Source organism: Engystomops pustulosus, chromosome 5 (assembly GCF_040894005.1).
Source record: "Engystomops pustulosus chromosome 5, aEngPut4.maternal, whole genome shotgun sequence".
NCBI classification, from domain to species: Eukaryota; Metazoa; Chordata; class Amphibia; order Anura; family Leptodactylidae; genus Engystomops; species Engystomops pustulosus.
The window spans coordinates 7,537,762-7,561,140 of NC_092415.1; the positions used below are offsets into that span (position 1 = coordinate 7,537,762).

General features: G+C 44.6%; 1 protein-coding gene across 2 annotated transcripts in view; it reads left to right on the top strand.

Annotated features, from left to right (window-relative positions):
* The first annotated feature begins 279 nt into the window (after positions 1–279).
* LOC140132387 (uncharacterized) overlaps positions 280–23,379 on the top strand; it is an 84,500-nt gene continuing 61,400 nt past the window's right edge. The window contains exons 1-11 of one of the 2 annotated variants that reach the window (XM_072151098.1): positions 280–521; positions 3,880–3,981; positions 8,769–8,867; positions 12,474–12,587; positions 13,093–13,197; positions 16,494–16,592; positions 16,745–16,846; positions 17,761–17,862; positions 18,193–18,291; positions 18,799–18,999; positions 22,633–22,734. In XM_072151098.1, the coding sequence (XP_072007199.1) occupies positions 405–521; positions 3,880–3,981; positions 8,769–8,867; positions 12,474–12,587; positions 13,093–13,197; positions 16,494–16,592; positions 16,745–16,846; positions 17,761–17,862; positions 18,193–18,291; positions 18,799–18,999; positions 22,633–22,734 (1,242 nt within the window). In that variant the 5' untranslated portion in view covers positions 280–404. Of the gene's footprint in view, positions 522–3,879; positions 3,982–8,768; positions 8,868–12,385; positions 12,588–13,092; positions 13,198–16,493; positions 16,593–16,744; positions 16,847–17,760; positions 17,863–18,192; positions 18,292–18,798; positions 19,000–22,632; positions 22,735–23,379 lie in introns of those variants that run through there. The other variant, XM_072151097.1, reaches the window with a different exon arrangement.

Consider the following 23,379-nt stretch of genomic DNA (forward strand, 5'->3'; position numbering starts at 1 on the left):
TCTGACATGAACGTCATTATTTGAAAATTTTAGCTTATTGAGTCTTGAGTGATTCCATCATCTCTAAAAACAAATTTCCCAAATCTCCAATATCGTGTGTGCACAGGCTTTAATAAATTCATCATAAAGACGGAAGATTTGGGGAATTATTCTATAACCTGTGATCTGCAGAGCTCCTGATACAATGTAACAAACCTCCTACAGTGGAGGAAACTTTCTTTCCTTTTCTTTCTTTCTGCAAGAAAAAGCCAAATTCCTCCACCCCCCATTTATGGAGTCCAGTGCCAAGGTAACCAGGCTACACAGGAGGAGCGGAGGCGTCTGAGTCAATAGAGGAGGCAGCGGAGGGTCATTACCTCCTGCACAGCTCAGCACATACATGTCACAGCGCCGGGCCCAGCAACATGGCCGAGGCTGAGAGCAGGATCCTGCAGCTGGCTGCCAGAGGGGAGTGGATCACCCTGGAGCAGACCCTCAAAGGGATCGACAAAGGGGACCTGGGAGCCTCCGAAACCGACCCAGTGGGTGACGCCATTGACTCTTCATGAATTATAGATGATGATGGAGGAATTGTAGTCATGCGATTTCCTTATCTTTTACGTAGTTGCTAGTTATAAAATACAGGTTAGGGCGCTATTACTTCTGCAATTCCCTGCTATAGGTATCAGTCGCCTCCAAATTTTTAATAATGTAGTTGCAATTCAAGCGCTTCCTCAGAACCGCACTAACATTTGGATGGGACGTCAATATATGTGCAATTCCCTAAGCGATAATATGCTACTTATGCAATTTCCCTTTTATGTGCATCTAAGCGATAATATAGGGGGTGTTATTACTTATACAATTTCCCTTTTATGTGCATCTAAGCGATAATATAGGGGGTGTTATTACTTATGCAATTTCCCTTTTATGTGCATCTAAGCGATAATATAGGGGGTGTTATTACTTATACAATTTCCCTTTTATGTGCATCTAAGGGATAATATAGGGGGTGTTATTACTTATGAAATTTCCCTTTTATGTGCATCTAAGCGATAATATAGGGGGTGTTATTACTTATGAAATTTCCCTTTTATGTGCATCTAAGCGATAATATAGGGGGTGTTATTACTTATACAATTTCCCTTTTATGTGCATCTAAGGGATAATATAGGGGGTGTTATTACTTATGCAATTTCCCTTCTATGTGCATCTAAACTATTATATAGGAGGGTGTTATTACTTATGAAATTCCCCTTCTTTGTGAGACAATTCCCTTAATAATGTAGTTACTATTCACACATTACAGTAACTATTTTATTAGGGCGTCAATATATATGCAATTCCATAAGCGGTAATACTTTAGGGTGTTATCACTATATGCGAGCCCCCGCTGTATGAATCACTCCCCTCCATAGTTAGGGTGTCGATATTTTTGCAATTCTCTAAGTGGTTCTATGTTAGGGTGTTATTACTTATGCAATGTCCTTGCTGTGTGCAGAATGTATACGTGATGGGGTTACTTTTCATTCATTTCCTCTTCCTCAGGAATACAATGTTATTAGGTCTTCAGTCTCTGAGTAATCCCACTATCATTCCTATAGGAAGGTGTAATATAGTTATATATGTCGTGTAGTAGGGCGTTATTACTTATGCAAGTATGTAATAATAATAATAATGATACTGATGCTATGTAAGTGATAATGTAGCGGTATTTGCTTTTCATGCATTTCTCCTCCTGTTTTATTAGGGCGTCTATATATATCATAGGGGGTTATTACTTCTGCATCAGCCCCAATCCGAACATTTTATGGAGCAGTTTTTTTATATTATTAGTTAATAAAATAATGATGGAGACACCTTAAGGTTGTATGAGAGCGTCGGTATATACAGGTCCCTTAGTGACGATATATTGGGGTGTCTTTACTTCACCCCCCATTATAGTTGTTATTTAGACTTTTTATAAGTTTATTAATCAGAGAAATCATAACATTGTATTAGGGTGTTAATATTTATGTCATTCCATAGCATGGGGGGGGGTGGGGGGGGCGATATCCGGAGTATAATTCCATGTCATATACATCACTCCCCATCATAAGACACTAAAAGCATATACAGGCAGTCCCCGGGCTACGTTGTAAGTTTGTTCTTAAGTTGAATTTGTATGTAAGTCAGAACTGCATATTTTAGAATTGTAATCCCAGACAGAATTTTTCTGGTCTCTGTGACAATTGGATTTTAAAAATGTTGGGTTGTCACCAGAATAAACAGTAAAGCTTCATTGTAGACGCCTGTGATAACTGTTACAGCTGATTATTGTAGCCTAGGGATAAAGTAGAGTAAATGACTAATATCCAGAGGTCCGTTTGTAACTAGGGGTCGTCTGTAAGTCGGGTGTTCTTAAGTAGGGAACTGCCTGTAATACCGACATGTAATACTGACACATAACACCACATAATACCATGTTATTACCGTACAATATATAATACCGCCACATAATATCAACATATAATACTGACACATAACACCACACAATACTCCTGTATAATACCACCACAAAATACTAACCAGTATTCAAATATAATACCCCATAAAATACCACCACATAATACTAATATATAATACCGCCACATAATACCAACCAGTACTCAAATAAATGACCCATAAAATACCGCCACATAATACTATTTTATAATACCGCCACATAATACTATTATATAATACCGCCACATAATACTATTATATAATACCGCCACATAATACTATTATATAATACCGCCACATAATACTAATATATAATACCGCCACATAATACCAACCAGTACTCAAATAAATGACCCATATAATAATACTATTATATAATACCGCCACATAATACTATTATATAATACCGCCACATAATACTATTATATAATACCGCCACATAATACTATTATATAATACCACCACATAATACTAATATATAATACCGCCACATAATACCAACCAGTACTCAAATAAATGACCCATATAATAATTCTATTATATAATACCGCCACATAATACTATTATATAATACCGCCACATAATACTATTATATAATACCGCCACATAATACTAATATATAATACCGCCACATAATACCAACCAGTACTCAAATAAATGACCCATATAATAATACTATTATATAATACCGCCACATAATACTATTATATAATACCGCCACATAATACTATTATATAATACCACCACATAATACTAATATATAATACCGCCACATAATACTATTATATAATACCGCCACATAATACTATTATATAATACCGCCACATAATGCTACTATGTAATACCCCCACATTATAGCCCCATATACCAGCAGATATTCCCATCATGACACCCCATAATACCGCCCTATCATACTGTATACATACATAATGGAGCACATGGTGAGGTCCTATAATACCGCCAGACATTCCTGGAACAGACCATTATTGTCTGCAGAGGAGATGACTGAGACAATGAAACAAAAAAGAAACCCCTGAGTCACGTAACCGGAGCCGAAACCCTAAGTAATTATTCCTGGCGCCAAACCAACTACCTAATTATCACCGATGCCGCGAAACGTGGAGACTCCTCATGTAATAACGTGACATCACTAGAGAGGAGGACCCGCCCCATAGTGACCCCGCAACCCAATGTATCCAGTCTGGACAATGCTCTGTGAGCTGCACTGATACATTGTAACAAACCTGCACACAGCAGCTCCTGTACATCATCTCACATGGGTCATTATTGGAGTCCCAGTAGCCAAACCTCCTCACCTCACCCCTGGCAGGGATATTAGGGGGGCACAGCCTCACCCACCCCCGGCACCTGCTCCTCTTATGCTGATACTGTTCTGATTCTTCTGCCGATCCTCAGGAATCTGGTTTGACGCCCTTCATGATCGCTGTGAGGGAGAACCGGACGTCCATCGTGGAGAGATTCCTGGAGCTGGGGGTCAGTCTGAACGAGAAGACACAGGCGAGTGCTGGAGAATAAGAGCCATCTATACACACAGTGATGTCACAGGGAAAATACACACAGTGATGTCACAGGGAAAATACACACAGTGATGTCACAGGGGAAATACACACAGTGATGTCACAGTACAGGGATAATACACACAGTGATGTCACAGTACAGGGATAATACACACAGTGATGTCACAGTACAGGGGTAATACACACAGTGATGTCACAGGAATAATACACACAGTGATGTCACAGTACAGGGATAATACACACAGTGATGTCACAGTACAGGGATAATACACACAGTGATGTCACAGGAATAATACACACAGTGATGTCACAGTACAGGGATAATACACACAGTGATGTCACAGTACAGGATAATACACACAGTGATGTCACAGTACAGGGATAATACACACAGTGATGTCACAGTACAGAGATAATACACACAGTGATGTCACAGTACAGGGATAATACACAGTGATGTCACAGTACAGATATAATACACACAGTGATGTCACAGTACGTGGATAATATACACAGTGATGTCACAGTATAGGAATAATACACACAGTGATGTCACAGAACAGGGATACTACACACAGTGATGTCACAGTACAGGGATAACGCACACAGTGATGTCACAGTACAGGGATAATACACACAGTGATGTCACAGGGATAATACACACAGTGATGTCACAGTACAGAGATAATACACACAGTGATGTCACAGTACAGGGATAATACACACAGTGATGTCACAGTACAGGGATAATACACACAGTGATGTCACAGTACAGAGATAATACACACAGTGATGTCACAGGACAGGGATAATACACACAGTGATGTCACAGGAATAATACACACAGTGATGTCACAGTACAGGGATAATACACACAGTGATGTCACAGTACAGGGATAACGCACACAGTGATGTCACAGTACAGAGATAATACACACAGTGATGTCACAGTACAGGGATAACGCACACAGTGATGTCACAGTACAGAGATAATACACACAGTGATGTCACAGTACAGGGATAATACACACAGTGATGTCACAGTACAGGGATAATACACACAGTGATGTCACAGTACAGGGATAATACACACAGTGATATCACAGTACAGGGATAATACACACAGTGATGTCACAGTACAGAGATAATACACACAGTGATGTCACAGTACAGGGATAATACACACAGTGATGTCACAGTATATGAATAATACACACAGTGATGTCACAGTACAGGATAATACACACAGTGATGTCACAGTACAGGGATAATACACACAGTGATGTCACAGTACAGAGATAATACACACAGTGATGTCACAGTACAGGGATAATACACAGTGATGTCACAGTACAGATATAATACACACAGTGATGTCACAGTACGTGGATAATATACACAGTGATGTCACAGTATAGGAATAATACACACAGTGATGTCACAGAACAGGGATACTACACACAGTGATGTCACAGTACAGGGATAACGCACACAGTGATGTCACAGTACAGGGATAATACACACAGTGATGTCACAGGGATAATACACACAGTGATGTCACAGTACAGAGATAATACACACAGTGATGTCACAGTACAGGGATAATACACACAGTGATGTCACAGTACAGGGATAATACACACAGTGATGTCACAGTACAGAGATAATACACACAGTGATGTCACAGGACAGGGATAATACACACAGTGATGTCACAGGAATAATACACACAGTGATGTCACAGTACAGGGATAATACACACAGTGATGTCACAGTACAGGGATAACGCACACAGTGATGTCACAGTACAGAGATAATACACACAGTGATGTCACAGTACAGGGATAACGCACACAGTGATGTCACAGTACAGAGATAATACACACAGTGATGTCACAGTACAGGGATAATACACACAGTGATGTCACAGTACAGGGATAATACACACAGTGATGTCACAGTACAGGGATAATACACACAGTGATATCACAGTACAGGGATAATACACACAGTGATGTCACAGTACAGAGATAATACACACAGTGATGTCACAGTACAGGGATAATACACACAGTGATGTCACAGTATATGAATAATACACACAGTGATGTCACAGTACAGGGATAATACACACAGTGATGTCACCGTACAGGGATAATACACACAGTGATGTCACAGTACAGAGATAATACACACAGTGATGTCACAGTACAGGGATAACGCACACAGTGATGTCACAGTACAGGGATAATACACACAGTGATGTCACAGGGATAATACACACAGTGATGTCACAGTACAGAGATAATACACACAGTGATGTCACAGTACAGGGATAATACACACAGTGATGTCACAGTACAGGGATAATACACACAGTGATGTCACAGTACAGAGATAATACACACAGTGATGTCACAGGACAGGGATAATACACACAGTGATGTCACAGGAATAATACACACAGTGATGTCACAGTACAGGGATAATACACACAGTGATGTCACAGTACAGGGATAACGCACACAGTGATGTCACAGTACAGAGATAATACACACAGTGATGTCACAGTACAGGGATAACGCACACAGTGATGTCACAGTACAGAGATAATACACACAGTGATGTCACAGTACAGGGATAATACACACAGTGATGTCACAGTACAGGGATAATACACACAGTGATGTCACAGTACAGGGATAATACACACAGTGATATCACAGTACAGGGATAATACACACAGTGATGTCACAGTACAGAGATAATACACACAGTGATGTCACAGTACAGGGATAATACACACAGTGATGTCACAGTATATGAATAATACACACAGTGATGTCACAGTACAGGATAATACACACAGTGATGTCACAGTACAGGGATAATACACACAGTGATGTCACAGTACAGAGATAATACACACAGTGATGTCACAGTACAGGGATAATACACAGTGATGTCACAGTACAGATATAATACACACAGTGATGTCACAGTACGTGGATAATATACACAGTGATGTCACAGTATAGGAATAATACACACAGTGATGTCACAGAACAGGGATACTACACACAGTGATGTCACAGTACAGGGATAACGCACACAGTGATGTCACAGTACAGGGATAATACACACAGTGATGTCACAGGGATAATACACACAGTGATGTCACAGTACAGAGATAATACACACAGTGATGTCACAGTACAGGGATAATACACACAGTGATGTCACAGTACAGGGATAATACACACAGTGATGTCACAGTACAGAGATAATACACACAGTGATGTCACAGGACAGGGATAATACACACAGTGATGTCACAGGAATAATACACACAGTGATGTCACAGTACAGGGATAATACACACAGTGATGTCACAGTACAGGGATAACGCACACAGTGATGTCACAGTACAGAGATAATACACACAGTGATGTCACAGTACAGGGATAACGCACACAGTGATGTCACAGTACAGAGATAATACACACAGTGATGTCACAGTACAGGGATAATACACACAGTGATGTCACAGTACAGGGATAATACACACAGTGATGTCACAGTACAGGGATAATACACACAGTGATATCACAGTACAGGGATAATACACACAGTGATGTCACAGTACAGAGATAATACACACAGTGATGTCACAGTACAGGGATAATACACACAGTGATGTCACAGTATATGAATAATACACACAGTGATGTCACAGTACAGGGATAATACACACAGTGATGTCACCGTACAGGGATAATACACACAGTGATGTCACAGTACAGAGATAATACACACAGTGATGTCACAGTACAGGGATAATACACACAGTGATGGCACAGTACAGGGATAATACACACAGTGATGTCACAGTACAGAGATAATACACACAGTGATGTCACTGTACAGAGATAATACACACAGTGATGTCACAGTACAGGGATAATACACACAGTGATGTCACAGTACAGAGATAATACACACAGCGATGTCACAGTACAGAAATAATATACACAGTGATGTCACAGTACAGGGATAATACACACAGTGATGTCACAGTACAGAGATAATACACACAGTGATGTCACCGCACAGGGCCTGGTGAACGATACAGCCCAGCAGGCAGTATCACACAGTATGGGATTAGATACACAGCTCAGCAGGCAGTATCACACAGTATGGGATTAGATACAGCATCCTGTTATATCATATACTACATGTCTAATACAAGACTGGTCCACATACAGTTGATGACGTGTGCGTGTCCTGACATAAAATCGGACCTGTTGATTGTCTGAGCCGGTACCTATCGATCCTGTGATCCGGTTAATCATTCTGTAATGATCCTGAACCTTTCACATTCCTCCATTGGCTGTGGGAGGGTGATTGGAATGTTTGCCACTAAGGGGGTAACTAAACACGGTAAAAATGTCGCCTTTACTATCAGCGTTACTGGGCGACACTGGGGGTGTCCGAAGTGTGAACCCCCTAATTATACGGAATATCCAGGACCGGTGGTCCCCCTTGATAACACTCACATTGCCGTCTGCTCAGCACATGAAGAGTTAATGGGAGGGGTTTGGGGTCTTCACCTAGAATTAGTTTCTATTCTAATTAGGGGCAGGATTCTTTGCAGTTACAGCGCAGGGTCCTGCAGCTTCCACTAGGGGGCGGTCAGTGCACACAGATCAGGTCACATTCCCTGTATGGTCCATATGTGGGTATTAACCCCTTACTGTATCACCCCAGGATGGTCGCACCGCATTGCACATCGCCGCAGCCAACAGCAAGGATGACATCGTCCGTCTTCTGCTGGTGAAAAAAGCTGAACCCAACCTACCCGGAGGGGTAAGTGTCTTCATATCTTATATACACTAAATAACCTGAAACATACCCCACGGGCAGCTGCAGAGTAGGACCACAGTTTTTGGCTTGATGGTGGCAGGGTCAGAGGTGTCACAGGAGCCTTTGCCCTCGCAATGACCTCATCTACACCCGTCCAGGTAAAGAGAGAATGGGAGGGCAGGTGACATGTGACAGTGAAGGTTTCTCCCTGGAGCACCTGCTGTAAGTGACATTTCCCCTGCAGATGGTAAGTGGGAGGCCCATGATGGCAGTGGCAGGTGAGGTACACACACGGCAAGCAGAGATCCTGAAGCTCACGGTTCCTTTATTAGAAGAAGTGTAACAGCAGCAGGTAACAGACCGACCCATATTCTTCCTCTGAGGACCAGCAGAGCCGTAGGTGGGATGGAAAAACATCCTTGTCCAGCAGGAACCTCTGCCTGGACCAGGGGTTGGCAAGAATCTCCACCGAGCCAGATTGTCTCTGCCGCATCAGCAGCACAACAGCAACAAAACAAATCTCAGAACTGAGACAAAATCTATAAACTAAGAAAAAGCCCAAATCCAAAAAGACCCAGAGTTCCAGACAGAGAATAAAATGTATAGACTTGCTCTGTTTAGACACCCTAGGGTGCCAACCAATGGGAAGCCTGCTAAGCTTCAGGAAGGTTACAATATGTTACAATCATAATGTAAAAAAACATTTAACCCTTGGACATACAGTTCTGCAAATAATAGACATGTGCAGGACAAACAGCCTAACTAGGGGTGGCATATAGCAGTACTGTCCTAGAGATACTGGGACCATGGAATGACCCTATTACCTGGATATCTGAGATGGGAAAGCCCAGCGAGGTGTTCAGAATTACTTGGGCCAGAACTCCAGTGTGAGACTGCTGGGAGGAGACTGTCCCCAGGTACAGGTGAGTGGGGAGTAGTGTGAGAGTGCTGATAGGAGACTGTCCCCAGGTACAGGTGAGAGGTGGAGCAGTGTGAGAGTGCTGAGAGGAGACTGTCCCCAGGTACAAATGAGAGGGGAATAGTGTGAGAGTGCTGAGAGGAGACTGTCCCCAGGTACAGGTGAGAGGGTCAGCAGTGTGAGAGTGCTGAGAGGAGACTGTCCCCATGTACAGGTGAGAGGGGAAGCAGTGTGAGAGTGCTGAGAGGAGACTGTCAACAGGTACAGGTGAGAGGGGGAGCAGTGTCAGAGTGCTGAGAGGAGACTATCCCCAGGTACAGGTGAGGGGGAGCAGTGTGAGAGTGCTGAGAGGAGACTGTCCCCAGGTACAGGTAAGAGGGGGAACAGTGTGAGAGTGCTGAGGGAAGACCATCCCCAGGTACAGGTGAGAGGGGGAGCAGTGTGAGAGTGCTGACAGGAGACTGTCCCCAGGTACAGGTGAGAGGGGAGCAGTGTGAGAGTGCTGATAGGAGACTGTTCCCAGGTACAGGTGAGAGGGGAGCAGTGTGAGAGTGCTGATAGGAGACTGTTCCCAGGTACAGGTGAGAGGGGGAGCAGTGTGAGAGTGCTGACAGGAGACTGTCCCCAGGTACAGGTGAGAGGGGAGCAGTGTGAGAGTGCTGATAGGAGACTGTTCCCAGGTACAGGTGAGAGGTGGAGCAGTGTGAGAGTGCTGAGAGGAGACTATCCCCAGGTACAGGTGAGAGAGGGGGGCAGTGTGAGAGTGCTGAGAGGAGACTGTCCCCAGGTACAGGTGAGTGGGGGAGCAGTGTGAGAATGCTGAGAGGAGACTCTCCCCAGGTTCAGGTGAAAGGGGAAGCAGTGTGAGAGTGCTGAGAGGAGACTGTCCCCATGTACAGGTGAGAGGGGAGCAGTGTGAGAGTGCTGACTGGAGACTGTCCCCAGGTACAGGTGAGAGGGGAGCAGTGTGAGAGTGTTAAGAGGAGACTGTCCCCAGGTACAGGTGTGAGGGCGAGTAATGTGAGAGTGCTGAGAGAAGCCTGTCCCCAAATACAGGTAAGAGGGGGAGCATTGTGAAAGGGCTAAGAGGAGACTGTCTCCAGATACAGGTGAGAGCGAGAGCAGTGTGAGAGTGCTGGGAGGAGACTGTTCCCGGGTACAGGTGAGAGGGTAAGCTATGTGAGAGTGCTGAGAGGAGACTGTCCCCAGGTACAGGTGAGAGGGGGAGCAGTGTGAGAGTGCTGATAGGAGACTGTTCCCAGGTACAGGTGAGAAGGGGAGCAGTGTGAGAGTGCTGAGAGGAGACGGTAACCAGGTACAGGTGAGAGGGGTAGCAGTGTGAGAGTGCTGAGAGGAGACTGTCCCAAGGTACAGGTGAGAGGGGTAGCAGTGTGAGAGTGCTGATAGGAGACTGTTCCCAGGTACAGGTGAGAGGTGGAGCAGTGTGGGAGTGCTGAGAGGAGACTGTTCCCAGGTACAGGTGAGAGGGGGAGCAGTGTGAGAGTGCTGAGAGGAGACTGTTCCCAGTTACAGGTGAGAGAGGGAGCAATGTCAGAGTGCTGAGAGGAGAATGTCCCCAGGTACAGGTGAGAGGGGCAGTAGTGTGAGAGTGCTGGGAGGAGACTGTCCCCAGGTACAGGTGAGAGGGGAGCAGCGTGAGAGTACTGAAAGGAGACTGTCCCCAGTTAGAGATGATAGGTGGAGCAGTGTGAGAGTGCTGAGAGGAGACTGTCCCAAGGTACAGATGAGAGGGTGATCAATGTGAAAGGGCTAAGAGGAGACTGTCTCCAGATACCGGTGAGAAGTAGAGCAGTGTGAGAGTGCTGAGAGGAGACTTCCCCAGGTACAGGTGAGAGGGGTAGCAGTGTGAGAGTGCTGAGAGGAGACTGTCCCCAGGTACAGGTGAGAAGGGGAGCAGTGTGAGAGTGCTGAGAGGAGACTGTCCCCAGGTATAGGTGAGAGGGGGAGCAGTGTGAGAGTGCTAAGAAGAGACTGTCCCCAGGTACAGGTGAGAAGGGGAGCAGTGGGAGAGTGCTGAGAGGAGACTGTCCCCAGGTATAGGTGAGAGGGGGAGCAGTGTGAGAGTGCTAAGAAGAGACTGTCCCCAGGTACAGGTGAGAAGGGGAGCAGTGTGAGAGTGCTGAGAGGAGACTGTCCCCAGGTACAGGTGAGAAGGGGAGCAGTGTGAGAGTGCTGAGAGGAGACTGTCCCCAGGTACAGGTGAGAAGGGGAGCAGTGTGAGAGTGCTGAGAGGAGACAGTCCCCAGGTACAGGTGAGAGGGGGAGCAATGTGAGAGTGCTGAGAGGAGACAGTCCCCAGGTACAGGTGAGGAGGGGAGCAGTGTGAGAGTGCTGAGAGGAGACTGTCCCCAGGTACAGGTGAGAGGGGGAGCAGTGTGAGAGTGCTGAGAGGAGACTGTCCTCAGGTACAGATAAGAGGGGGAGCAATGTGAAAGGGCTAAGAGGAGACTGTCCCCAGGAACAGGTGAGAGGGGGAGCAGTGTGAGAGGAGACTGTCCCCAGGTACAGGTGAGAGGGGGAGGATTTCTTATACTGGGATTTTCAGTTACTACAGAGGAACACTTTCAGTGTGTAACATGTTCTCCTCGCTGGTTGTCTCTATGTGGTCCTGCCCTCATAATGAAGATGTATTCAGGTCTATCCACAATTATCTATTATCTCCTCCACAGCCAAAGGATCAGCTCCCGCTGCACTACACAGCCCAGAGAGCCACCGGGGCCATCAGTGTCATCCAGACATTGCTAAGAGCCTCTCACAAGGAAGCCAGACTAACGCAGGACAAGGTATGGATCATTCTATCACCAGTGGTCATGTACGAGATGGATAGATAAAGAAACTGATAGATATGAGAGAGAGAGAGAGAGAGAGAGAGAGATAGTATAAAGATAGATGGACATACAGCAAATATATAAAGGATAAATCAATATGAGAGATAGATAGAAAATATAGATGAGGATACAAGGTAGAAGAATAGATGGATAGATGATAGATATAAGATACATAACAATAGATAGATATGAAATAGATAGATGGATAGATGATAGATATAAGATACATAACATAGATATGAAATAGATAGATGGATAGATGATAGATATAAGATACATAACATAGATATGAAATAGATAGATAGATAGACATGAGATAGATAGATATGAGATAGATATGAGATAGATAGATAGGAGATAGACATGAGATAGATAGATATGAGATAGTTCGTCTTACCTTCTATCACACTCCTCCGCACAGTGCAGGTAAGTGTTCATTGCTTGTGATGTCTCCCCCCAGGACGGTTGTATCCCTTTGCTTCTGGCTATAGAGTCCGGAAACCTTGGGATATGTAAGGAGCTGCTCTCCTCTCACACAGAAGCCCAGCTCAGAGTGACAAGCAAGGTAAGAGACAGCAGGAGGCAGCAACCTGATGGGGCACATTTACTAAGTGCTATGTGCAGTGTTCTGTGTACTATGTGTAGTGTCCTGTGTACTATGTGTAGTGTTCTGTGTACTATGTGTAGTGTTCTGTGTACTATGTGCAGTGTTCTGTGTACTGTCTGTAGTGTTCTGTGTACTATGTGTTGTGTGTACTATGTGCAGTGTCTTGTGTACTATGTGCAGTGTTCTGTGTACTATGTGTTGTGTGTACTATGTGCAGTGTCCTGTGTACTATGTGCAGTGTTCTGTGTACTATGTGTAGTGTATACTATGTGCAGTGTCCTGTGTACTATGTGTAGTGTTCTGTGTACTATGTGCAGTGTCCTGTGTACTATGTGCAGTGTTCTATGTACTATGTGTAGTGTTCTGTGTACTATGTGTAGTGTATACTATGTGCAGGGTGTACTATGTGTAGTGTTCTGTGTACTATGTGTTGTGTGTTCTATGTGCAGTGTCCTGTGTACTATGTGTTGTGTGTACTATGTGCAGTGTCCTGTGTACTATGTGCAGTGTCCTATGTACTATGTGTAGTGTGTACTATGTGCAGTGTTCTGTGTACTGTGTTGTGTGTACTATGTGCAGTGTCCTGTGTACTATGTGCAGTGTGTACTATGTGCAGTGTCCTGTGTACTATGTGTAGTGTGTACTATGTGCAGTGTGTACTATGTGCAGTGTCCTGTGTACTATGTGTAGTGTGCACTATGTGCAGTGTCCCGTGTAATGTGCAAGGGGCGCCAGATTCATGATCTCTGGTGCATGTTCTTCATGAATCTGGTGCCCCCTGCACTGCTCCGGCAGAGTGCACCAACTTTTTTGGTGCATCTTTAACATGGGACGTGCGACACAATTCTGTCAAACTTTACATGATAAGTCTCCAGTCCGACTGTCTCCCAATCCGGTTCCGATGACCCCAGCAGAGCCGGCTGTGTCCTCTTTAGGGACAGTATCGCATGTGCAGTGGCGTAACTAGGAGAGGCTGGGCCCCATGGGAAACCTCTGCATGGGGCCCTCCTTCCCCTGAAATAAAAAAAAAAAAAATATATATATATATATATATATATATATATATATATATACTTATATCTCCTTCACATGCGCCGTACACACGGGGTGAGCCATCTTCATACAGAGGTTTGGTTCGCTGCATATTGCAGCAAACACCCACTGCTAATACCCACGAATGGTGTTAGCATTGATTTAATCTTTGTTGATATCGCTGCTCCCCGTGACATCATCGGGGAGCAGCGATTGGACGCCATGACAGCCTCGGGTCTGCTATATGGCTTCTGGAGATTCATTACAATGCGCCAGTGGCTCTCACTGTAATGAATCCTATGTAAAAATACCACATACTGCAAAATCCTAAAAATTCTAATCACCCCCTTTCCTTTGAACTGATATAAAACTAAATAAACAGTAAAAATCACAAACGTTGGGTAATGCTGCGTCCCAAAATGCCCGATCAAAATATAAAAATGGTTAATACCGTCGGCCAACCCCTTAACGGAAAATAGCCGAATGTCCGAAACGCCACTTTTACATCACATAAAAATGTAATAAAAAGTTATCAGAATGTCGCACAGTCCTCAAAATGGTAGCAATGAAAACGTCAGCTCATTTAGCAAAAAGTAACTCCGGACACTAAAGTATGAAAAGTTATTAGCGTCAGAAGATGGCGAAACTATTTTCTTTTTTCGTACACATTGGGGCAGATTTATCAAGTGTCTGAAAGTCAGAATATTTCCAGTTGCCCATGGCAACCAATCACAGCTCAGCTTTCATTTTAACAGTGCTCATGAATATTTTCAAGGGGAGCTGTGATTGGTTGCCATGGGCAACTGGAAATATTCTGACTTTCAGACACTTGATAAATCTTCCCCATTGTTTTAATTATCGAAAAAGTATTAAAACACAATAAAACCTATAAATTTGGTATCACTGTGATCGGACCGAACCAAAGAATAAAGGAGATGAATCATTTGGAGCGAACAGGGAAAGTATTACAAATCTGAGCCCACAAGACAGCGATGCAAATGCGTTTTCCGCCAATTTCACCACATTTTTGTCCAGCTTCCCAGTACATGGCATGGAATAAGAAATAACAGAAAATAAGCCCTCACACAGCTATATATAAATATATATATATACATATACATAGAAATACATATAGGGGGTCATTTACTAAGGGCCCGAATCTGGGTTACACGAATATTTCCAATTTGCGCTGATTTACCATGAATTGCCCTGGGATTTTGGCGCACGCGATCGGATTGTGTCGCATCGGCGCCGGGTTGCACGCAACGGAAATCGGGGGGCGTGGCCGTAAGAAAACCCGATGGATTCGGAAAAACAGACGTATTTTTTAAAATAAAGTGTCACTTGACACGCGCTTACATGCACCCGGCCCGGCTTGGTGAACTCCAGTGTATTCAGCGCAGCAGCGACACCTGGTAGACGTCGGAGGAACTGCCTTAGTGAAACGCCGGAAGACCCGAATCCTCCACAGAGAACGTGGCGCTGGATCGCGACAGGACCGGGTAAGTAAATCTGCCCCATAATGTTACTTGCTGTTTGGGTGTCCAGAGTGGCGGCTGTTCGGGTCAGCTGGGGGGTTTGCACCATTTTGCACCAGTTTTGCAACTAAACACCAAACTAGCGGCACCTCAAAAGTCCCCTTGTTTCCCTCATTTATCCTATCTGTGCAGAAGTTTTTTCTGCGCCTACTAATCATTTGTCATCAGTGACTTTTCATTCTGGCGGAATTAAACACGGAATCTACAAAGACGCCGCGTCTGCGTCCTTACACTTACAAGAGAGGTGTCAGAAATGGCCGAAGTTTCTCCAATCCCGTGAAAATCTGATGGTTCCATCTGCACTTTATCTGTTTGCTGCTCACTTCATATTTTTCTGATTTTTCTCCATTTTTATCTTCTTGATCTATTCTCCTTATGGCGTTCAACATCCTTTTTTAGGAACCAAAGACGTTCACTATTGGCCAATTGATTATGTTGCTTGAATCTGAAATGTAATATTGGGGCAGATTTACTTACCCGGTCCATTCGCGATCCAGCGGTGCGTTCTCTGCGCTGGATTCGGGTCTGGCTGGGATTTCTCCTCCTGGATAGTACAAACACATCGGGGCATTTTCTAAGCCACAACTAGAGTTGTCCAATCTGCTACATTGTAGCTATAAATTGGCAGTGACTGATGGATCCAGGATATAATGGGTTAATGTTTGTTCCGCCTGTCAACAACAGAGATATGGGGACTGCGCCCTTCACACATGTTGTAGAAAGCGAGATGTGGATATAGCCAAACTCCTCGTAGAATATGGAGCTTCAGTGGACGTCCAGAATGTAAGTGATCTCATCTACCTATCCACCAGTATGTATTATATCTAATATCTATCTATTCTGTATCTATCTATCTCTCCATGTTATATCTATCTATCTATTTCATATCTATCTGTAGAAGTATCTGTGATTTATCAATGTATTATTTTGCGCAGGGGGAGGGTCAGACCCCTCTACACGTTGCGGCCTGGGAAGGTGATGAGATGACTGTGAAGTTCCTTCATCAATGTAAAGCCAACCCCAACCTGACAGATGAGGTAACGTGTGGCGGCTCCTTATATCACAGTCTGTGTTATACTGTATACAGTATATACTTTCTTGTAGTGGGGTATATACTGATATCATAAAGGAGAGGGGTGACAGACCCTGCAGTGACTGGGGTTCTTTATCTCATGACCACCACAGAGAAGGTCATGACATCTGGCTCAACACATTGGGGCAGATTTACTTACCCGGCCCATTCGCGATCCAGCGGCGCGTTCTCTGCTCTGGATTCGGGTCCGGCAGGGATCTATGAAGGTAGTTCCTCCGCCGTCCACCAGGTGGCGCTGCTGCGCTGAAAATCATCTCAACGCGCCGGAATGCACCACCTCGGACCAGGTGAAGGTAAGTGCTTCCCAAGCGACACTTTTTCGTTTTTTAAATGCGGCGGTTTTTTCCGAATACGTCGGGTTTTCGTTTGGCCACGCCCCCCGATTTCCGTCGCGCGCAAGCCGGCGCCGATGCGCCACAATCCGGGGGCAATTCAGGTACAATCGGCGCAAATCAGAAATATTCGGGTAACACGTCGGGAAAACGCGAATCGGGCCCTTAGTAAATGACCCCCATTGTGTGATAGCCTTAGATACGCACATGCAGGGATTAGATACAGTATTACAAATAGCAGCCTTCAATAACTTACACATACACATTCCTGCAGACAGTATCACACATACATGGCTTAGATATCAAACTCCAGTAACATTACATGGGGCGAGGTGAGAAATTTGTCTCAGGCGGCGCTTCCTCCGCTCAGTCGTCCTTTTCCAGCTGATGCAGCTCCGTAGTAAATACTGGCTGCTCTTTCCGAAAACAATTAGAAAAAAAGCAGAATTTGGAAAAAATGAGATGAAGGGCACAGATTTGTCTCCTGTGCTACTTAAATCTCAGGTATTCTCTGTATTTTGTGTAGATGGACAGATCCCCCCTGCACATCGCTGCGGAGAGAGGACACACTGGGATTGTGGAAATCCTCACAGACAAGTTTCGGTCCAATGTTTTAGCAAGGACTAAGGTGAGTTGTAGACTCCTCCCACTTATTCTCTGCCTGCTGCACTCCTATCATATTAGACTCCTCCCACTTATTCCCTGCCTGCTACACTCCTATCATATTAGACTCCTCCCACTTATTTCCTGTCTGCTGCACTTCTGCATCTGAGACTCCACCCACTTATTTCCTGCCTGCTGCACTCCTATCATCTGAGGCTCCTCCCACTTATTTCCTGGCTGCTGTACTCCTATCATCTGAGACTCCTCCCCTTTTAAGTCCCCCAAATTCCTGCAGATGGGCAGCCAAAATCCTGCCCTGAACCTCTCTCATATTCCCTCCTGTTCTTTGGCTTAGGATGGCGACACTCTTATGCACATCGCCTCGCAGTGCGGACATCCAGAAACCGCGCTCGCGTTCTTGAAGAAGGGCGTCCTGCTCCATATGCCCAATAAGGTAGGTATGTCAGCGCCAGGAAGTGAACTCTTGATCTACACATTTTCATCTGATTTCCACATTTGGAACCAGGAAGGATTAGGAAGAAAACGTGTGTAGAAGAGATTTCAATCCTGTCATCAGAAACTGCAAAATGTATTGATGTATTGCAGAAAAGCTGCTTGGGGGAGGGCTAAATGATAAGCCCCACCCCTGCGGAATCGAAATGAAGATGGATTGAGTTTGTTTTTTAATATACTTGCTCTACAGAAAGACATCTGGTATCTTTAAAGGCAAATTTTTTAAGTATGTCAGCAAAATTATGAAATTGTGGATCTGAAATGCCCCCCCCCCCCCCCCCACCACCTATCCCAGCATGTTCTGATCCAAGAAGCATCACAGAGAAGCCCAGTAGTGGCCATTTTAATGAAAATATGGAATTGTATCCCCTCCAACATGAGAATTGTGATTGTAACTATTGATATTGGTGTTGTATACTGATACATATTGTCATCTGTCCCCCCACAGTCAGGGGCACTGTGCCTCCATGCAGCGGCCAGAAGGGGGCACTCTGCTGTGGTGAAGGCTCTGCTCCAGAAGGGGGCGCAAGTGGACGCTAGGACAAAGGAGAATTACACTGCGCTCCATATTGCCGTGGAGAACTGTAAAGCACCGGTGGTGCAGACGCTGCTCGGCTTCGGAGCTCAGGTTCAGCCAAAAGGAGGGAAGGTAAGAATATAAAGATAAAGTTAGATCCTTAGGATCAGACAACATCTCTATCAGGAGGATAGATCATATCTGTGCACAACATAGACAACCCATTGATCTACATGAAAACTGTGTAATACTTCATTTCTCCTGCAGTGATCACATGACATATGATCACTGTGGTTGCAAACACCAGGACATTCTATGGTCAGTTGAACAAATTCTTACCAATTTGACTGAAAGGTGATTGTGCAAACTGAACAATCCCTTTAAGGATTTCATTCATACCGATTATTACCGACAAGATAATAAATTTAAGAAAAACACATCGATTAGGTTACTGCTTCTGAAAAATGACCACAATTTACAAAGTTCTGGAAAAGAGCTTAGTGGTTTTTATCCCATTTCACTATTTTTGGTGGTTTTTACCTTGTGCGGCCACATGATGGCGATGTAGCTCCGCCCTCCGATACACTGGGGCACATTTACTAAGGGTCCGTAGCCGCGAATCCGTCGGGTTTTTCCCAAATATTTTCTCTTTGCGCTGTATTTCACGGAATTGTGGCGCACACGATCGTTTTTTGGCGCAATCGCGCCGCCTTTCGCGCGACAGAAATCGGCGTGGCCACCGGACAACCCGAAGGATTTGGAAAAACCGCAGAATTTAAAAAGCCATTTGTGTCAAGCACTCACATACACCAGAAAAAAGCAGGTGAACTCCAGCGGACCTCGGCGCAGCAGCGACACCTGGTGAATATCGGCGCACGGACCTTAGTGAATCCCAGCAGAACCCGAATCAGCGTCGGAGAACCCGCCGCTGGATCGCGACTGGACCGGGTAAGTAAATGTGCCCCAATGTATCATTGTGATTGTATCACTGGAGGAGACGGTTTTATAGGTTAGGTAGAGACACGAGCGCTACGCGTTATGTCCTTCATTTACGAGACATTAAGAGGTGAGGGGAGAAGCACTTCTCCAATACGCTGGGGGCAGGGATTTACTTATTTTTGCTAATATCATAAAACAAAGCAAGTGGGTCATTTACTAAGGGCCCCTTTCGTGGTTTCCCGACGTGTTACCCGAATATTTCCGTTTAGCGCCGATTTTCCCTGAATTGCCCCGGGATTTTGGCGCACGCGATCGGCTTGTGGCGCATCGGCGCCGGCATGCACGCAACGAAAACCCAACGGATTCGGAAAAACCACCGCGCTTACCTTCACTAGGAATAGGCCAGTGAACTTCAGTGCATTCCGGGGAACTTCAGCGCAGCAGTGCCACCTGGTGGAAGTCGGAGGAACTGCCTTAATGAATCCCGGCCGGACCCGAATCCACTGCAGAGAACACGCCGCTAGTTCGCGAATGGGCCGGGTAAGTAAATCTGCCCCAATGTCTTATATACAGATGGAGTCCCATCCCCTTTAAGCTCCTTTTCATTTACACAAATCAGACAACGATCAACTTTAGGTTCTGTGACTGCTGTAAAGCTACGACTCCCATCATCCTCTAAATACATTCTGAGGGGGTAAAGGAAAACCTTATAAGATGCCAAATGTCTTCTACGTCTTCAGAGCATCAAAAACAGGAAAATTGAGCCAAAATGATCTTAATATGTTGTAAGCTCCTATGCAGACCTGAGTGTCTCTATGGTTACAGACTACAAACACCCCCTGTGTAGTCAGACCCTGCAGTCATGTTATAATGCAAATACAGGCAGTCCCCGGGTTACGTACAAGATAAGTTCCTTGGGTTTGTACTTAAGTTGAATTTGTATGTAAGTCGGAACTGTATGTTTTATAATTGTAGCTCCGGACAAATTTTTTTTTTTGCCCCAGTGACAATTGGATTTTCAAAACTTTTTGCTGTAATGGGACCAAGAATTATCAATAAAGCTTCATTACAGACACCTTACAGCTGATCATTACAGCCTGGGACTATAGTAACATCCATAGAGCTTTACCAGAGGTCACAGTGGGCAGAGGGGGCCGTCTGTAACTAGGGGTTGTCTGTAAGTCGAGTGTCCTTAAAGGGAACCCGTCACCACTATTTTCACAAATGCAGGTAGTGACAGGTTCCTATAGAGCTCTAGTAACTATCTGACACCCTGCTTGTAGCTAAAAATTATGCCCCTGAGATTCCCATATATTCAACTTTATAGTTTTATCTGGTAACTAAGCACGGCTACAGCGAGTCCAGGTGGGCGTGGCCTCCCCGGGCTGAATCCAGCAGCTCCTCTCCATCCCTATCTCTGTATGCTGCTATAATGTCATGTGACCAGGGTGACATCATCACAGGTCCTATAGCTTTTGTTGCATTAGGAACTGTACACTAAGCATATATGTCATGAAATCACAGCATATTTTATCACATGAAATCACAGCAGCCTGCATGGAGAGGAGTAGAAGTCCATGGAGGCTGCTGTGATTGTTTTATGTGGTCAGATATGTACATGGGGTACAGTTTTCATATTAAAGAGAACCCGTCATGCAAAATAACCCCCCTAAACTAAATATATTTTCATAAACTGCCATTAGAGAGCATTGCCTCTATCCCTTCATTGTCCCTCTACATGCCTGTAACCCTAAGCAATGAGGTCCTAAAGCTGTATGCAAATGACCTGTGAAATGTCCAATGAAGCATTAGCATATTCAAGCTGTCCACTCTATTCATGAGTGGGAGGCACAGCCACACCCCTAGTGCATGACTGACAGCCTGTATAATGATGTGAGGCTGTATAATGATGTGCTTCCTGGTGCTGGTGGCCACGCCCCCTGCAGCCTGTGTGTGCATGTGTGTGTGTGTGTGTGTGTTTAGGAGATATACAGCAGCTCCAGGCAGCCATGTTACAGCAGAACATGTCAGGTACTTGTGTAGCTGATGTCTGTGTCTCTCACCTGTGTATTAGGAGGATGCAGCATGTCAGCAGATGCAGCACACACACTAGCAATGCTTTACTATACATTACACACAGACATGAGCAGGGGGAGGAGAGGGGAGGGGTAACAGGGGTGACATCACTGCCTCTGACCATGTGACCAGCCTCATTTACATAATAAAGAATAGATGATTTTACAATGAATAATGTATGAAATAACTAGATAAAGACTGGGATGGGATCCTTGTGAGCTGCTCCAACAGGTAGAGGTGACAGGACTAGTGGCAGAGACCTGATGACAGGTGTCCTTTAAGTAGCTCAAGGACCTTTGATAATGTCACCCTGGTCACATGACATTAGGCCACGCCCCTCGTGGACTCGCTCCAAAGCTGCATAGATACCAGGCAAGATTATAACTCTGATTTTATGGGGATCTGAGGGAAACTACTTTTAGCTACAAGCAGGAGGTCAGATAGTTACTAGAGCTCTATAGGAACCTGCCACTACCTGTATTTGTGAAAATAGTGGTGACGGGTTCCCTTTAAGTAGGGGACCGCCTGTACATGGTTGGTAAAGAAAATCTTATGGCCTTTGACCTTTTACATTGGAGATTCCCAAACATGTTCATGCAAGGAAACCAAAGGGCAAAGCTCAGACTATAATACAGTTACCTCTGGTTCTGCAGAGTTCGGATCAGAAAGCTCCAGAAATGTTATTGTATAGTAATTAGTCTTTATATAGTAACACTGTGCATGACCTTACAAAAGATTGTCATCCCTCAGAACCAAGAAACACCGTTACACATCGCAGCCAGAATAAAAGATGGAGAGAAGGTGGCTGAGATTCTGCTGAAAAGTGGAGCCGATGTCAACATGGAACAAGCAGTGAGTACAAATACATCTAGACTGAGTTACATCCTGTAATATACTCCAGAGCTGCACTCACTATTCTGCTGCTGGTGCAGTCACTGTGTACATACATGACATTACTTATCCTGTACTGATCCTGAGTTACATCCTGTATTATACTCCAGAGCTGCACTCACTATTCTGCTGCTGGTGCAGTCACTGTGTATATACATGACATTACTTATCCTGTACTGATCCTGAGTTACATCCTGTATTATACTCCAGAGCTGCACTCACTATTCTGCTGCTGGTGCAGTCACTGTGTACATACATGACATTACTTATCCTGTACTGATCCTGAGTTACATCCTGTATTATACTCCAGAGCTGCACTCACTATTCTGCTGCTGGTGCAGTCACTGTGTACATACATGACATTACTTATCCTGTACTGATCCTGAGTTACATCCTGTATTATACACCAGAGCTGCACTCACTATTCTGCTGCTGGTGCAGTCACTGTGTACATAGATGACATTACTTATCCAGTACTGATCCTGAGTTACATCCTGTATTATACCCCAGAGCTGCACTCACTATTCTGCTGCTGGTGCAGTCACTGTGTACATACATGACATTACTTATCCTGTACTGATCCTGAATTACATCCTGTATTATACC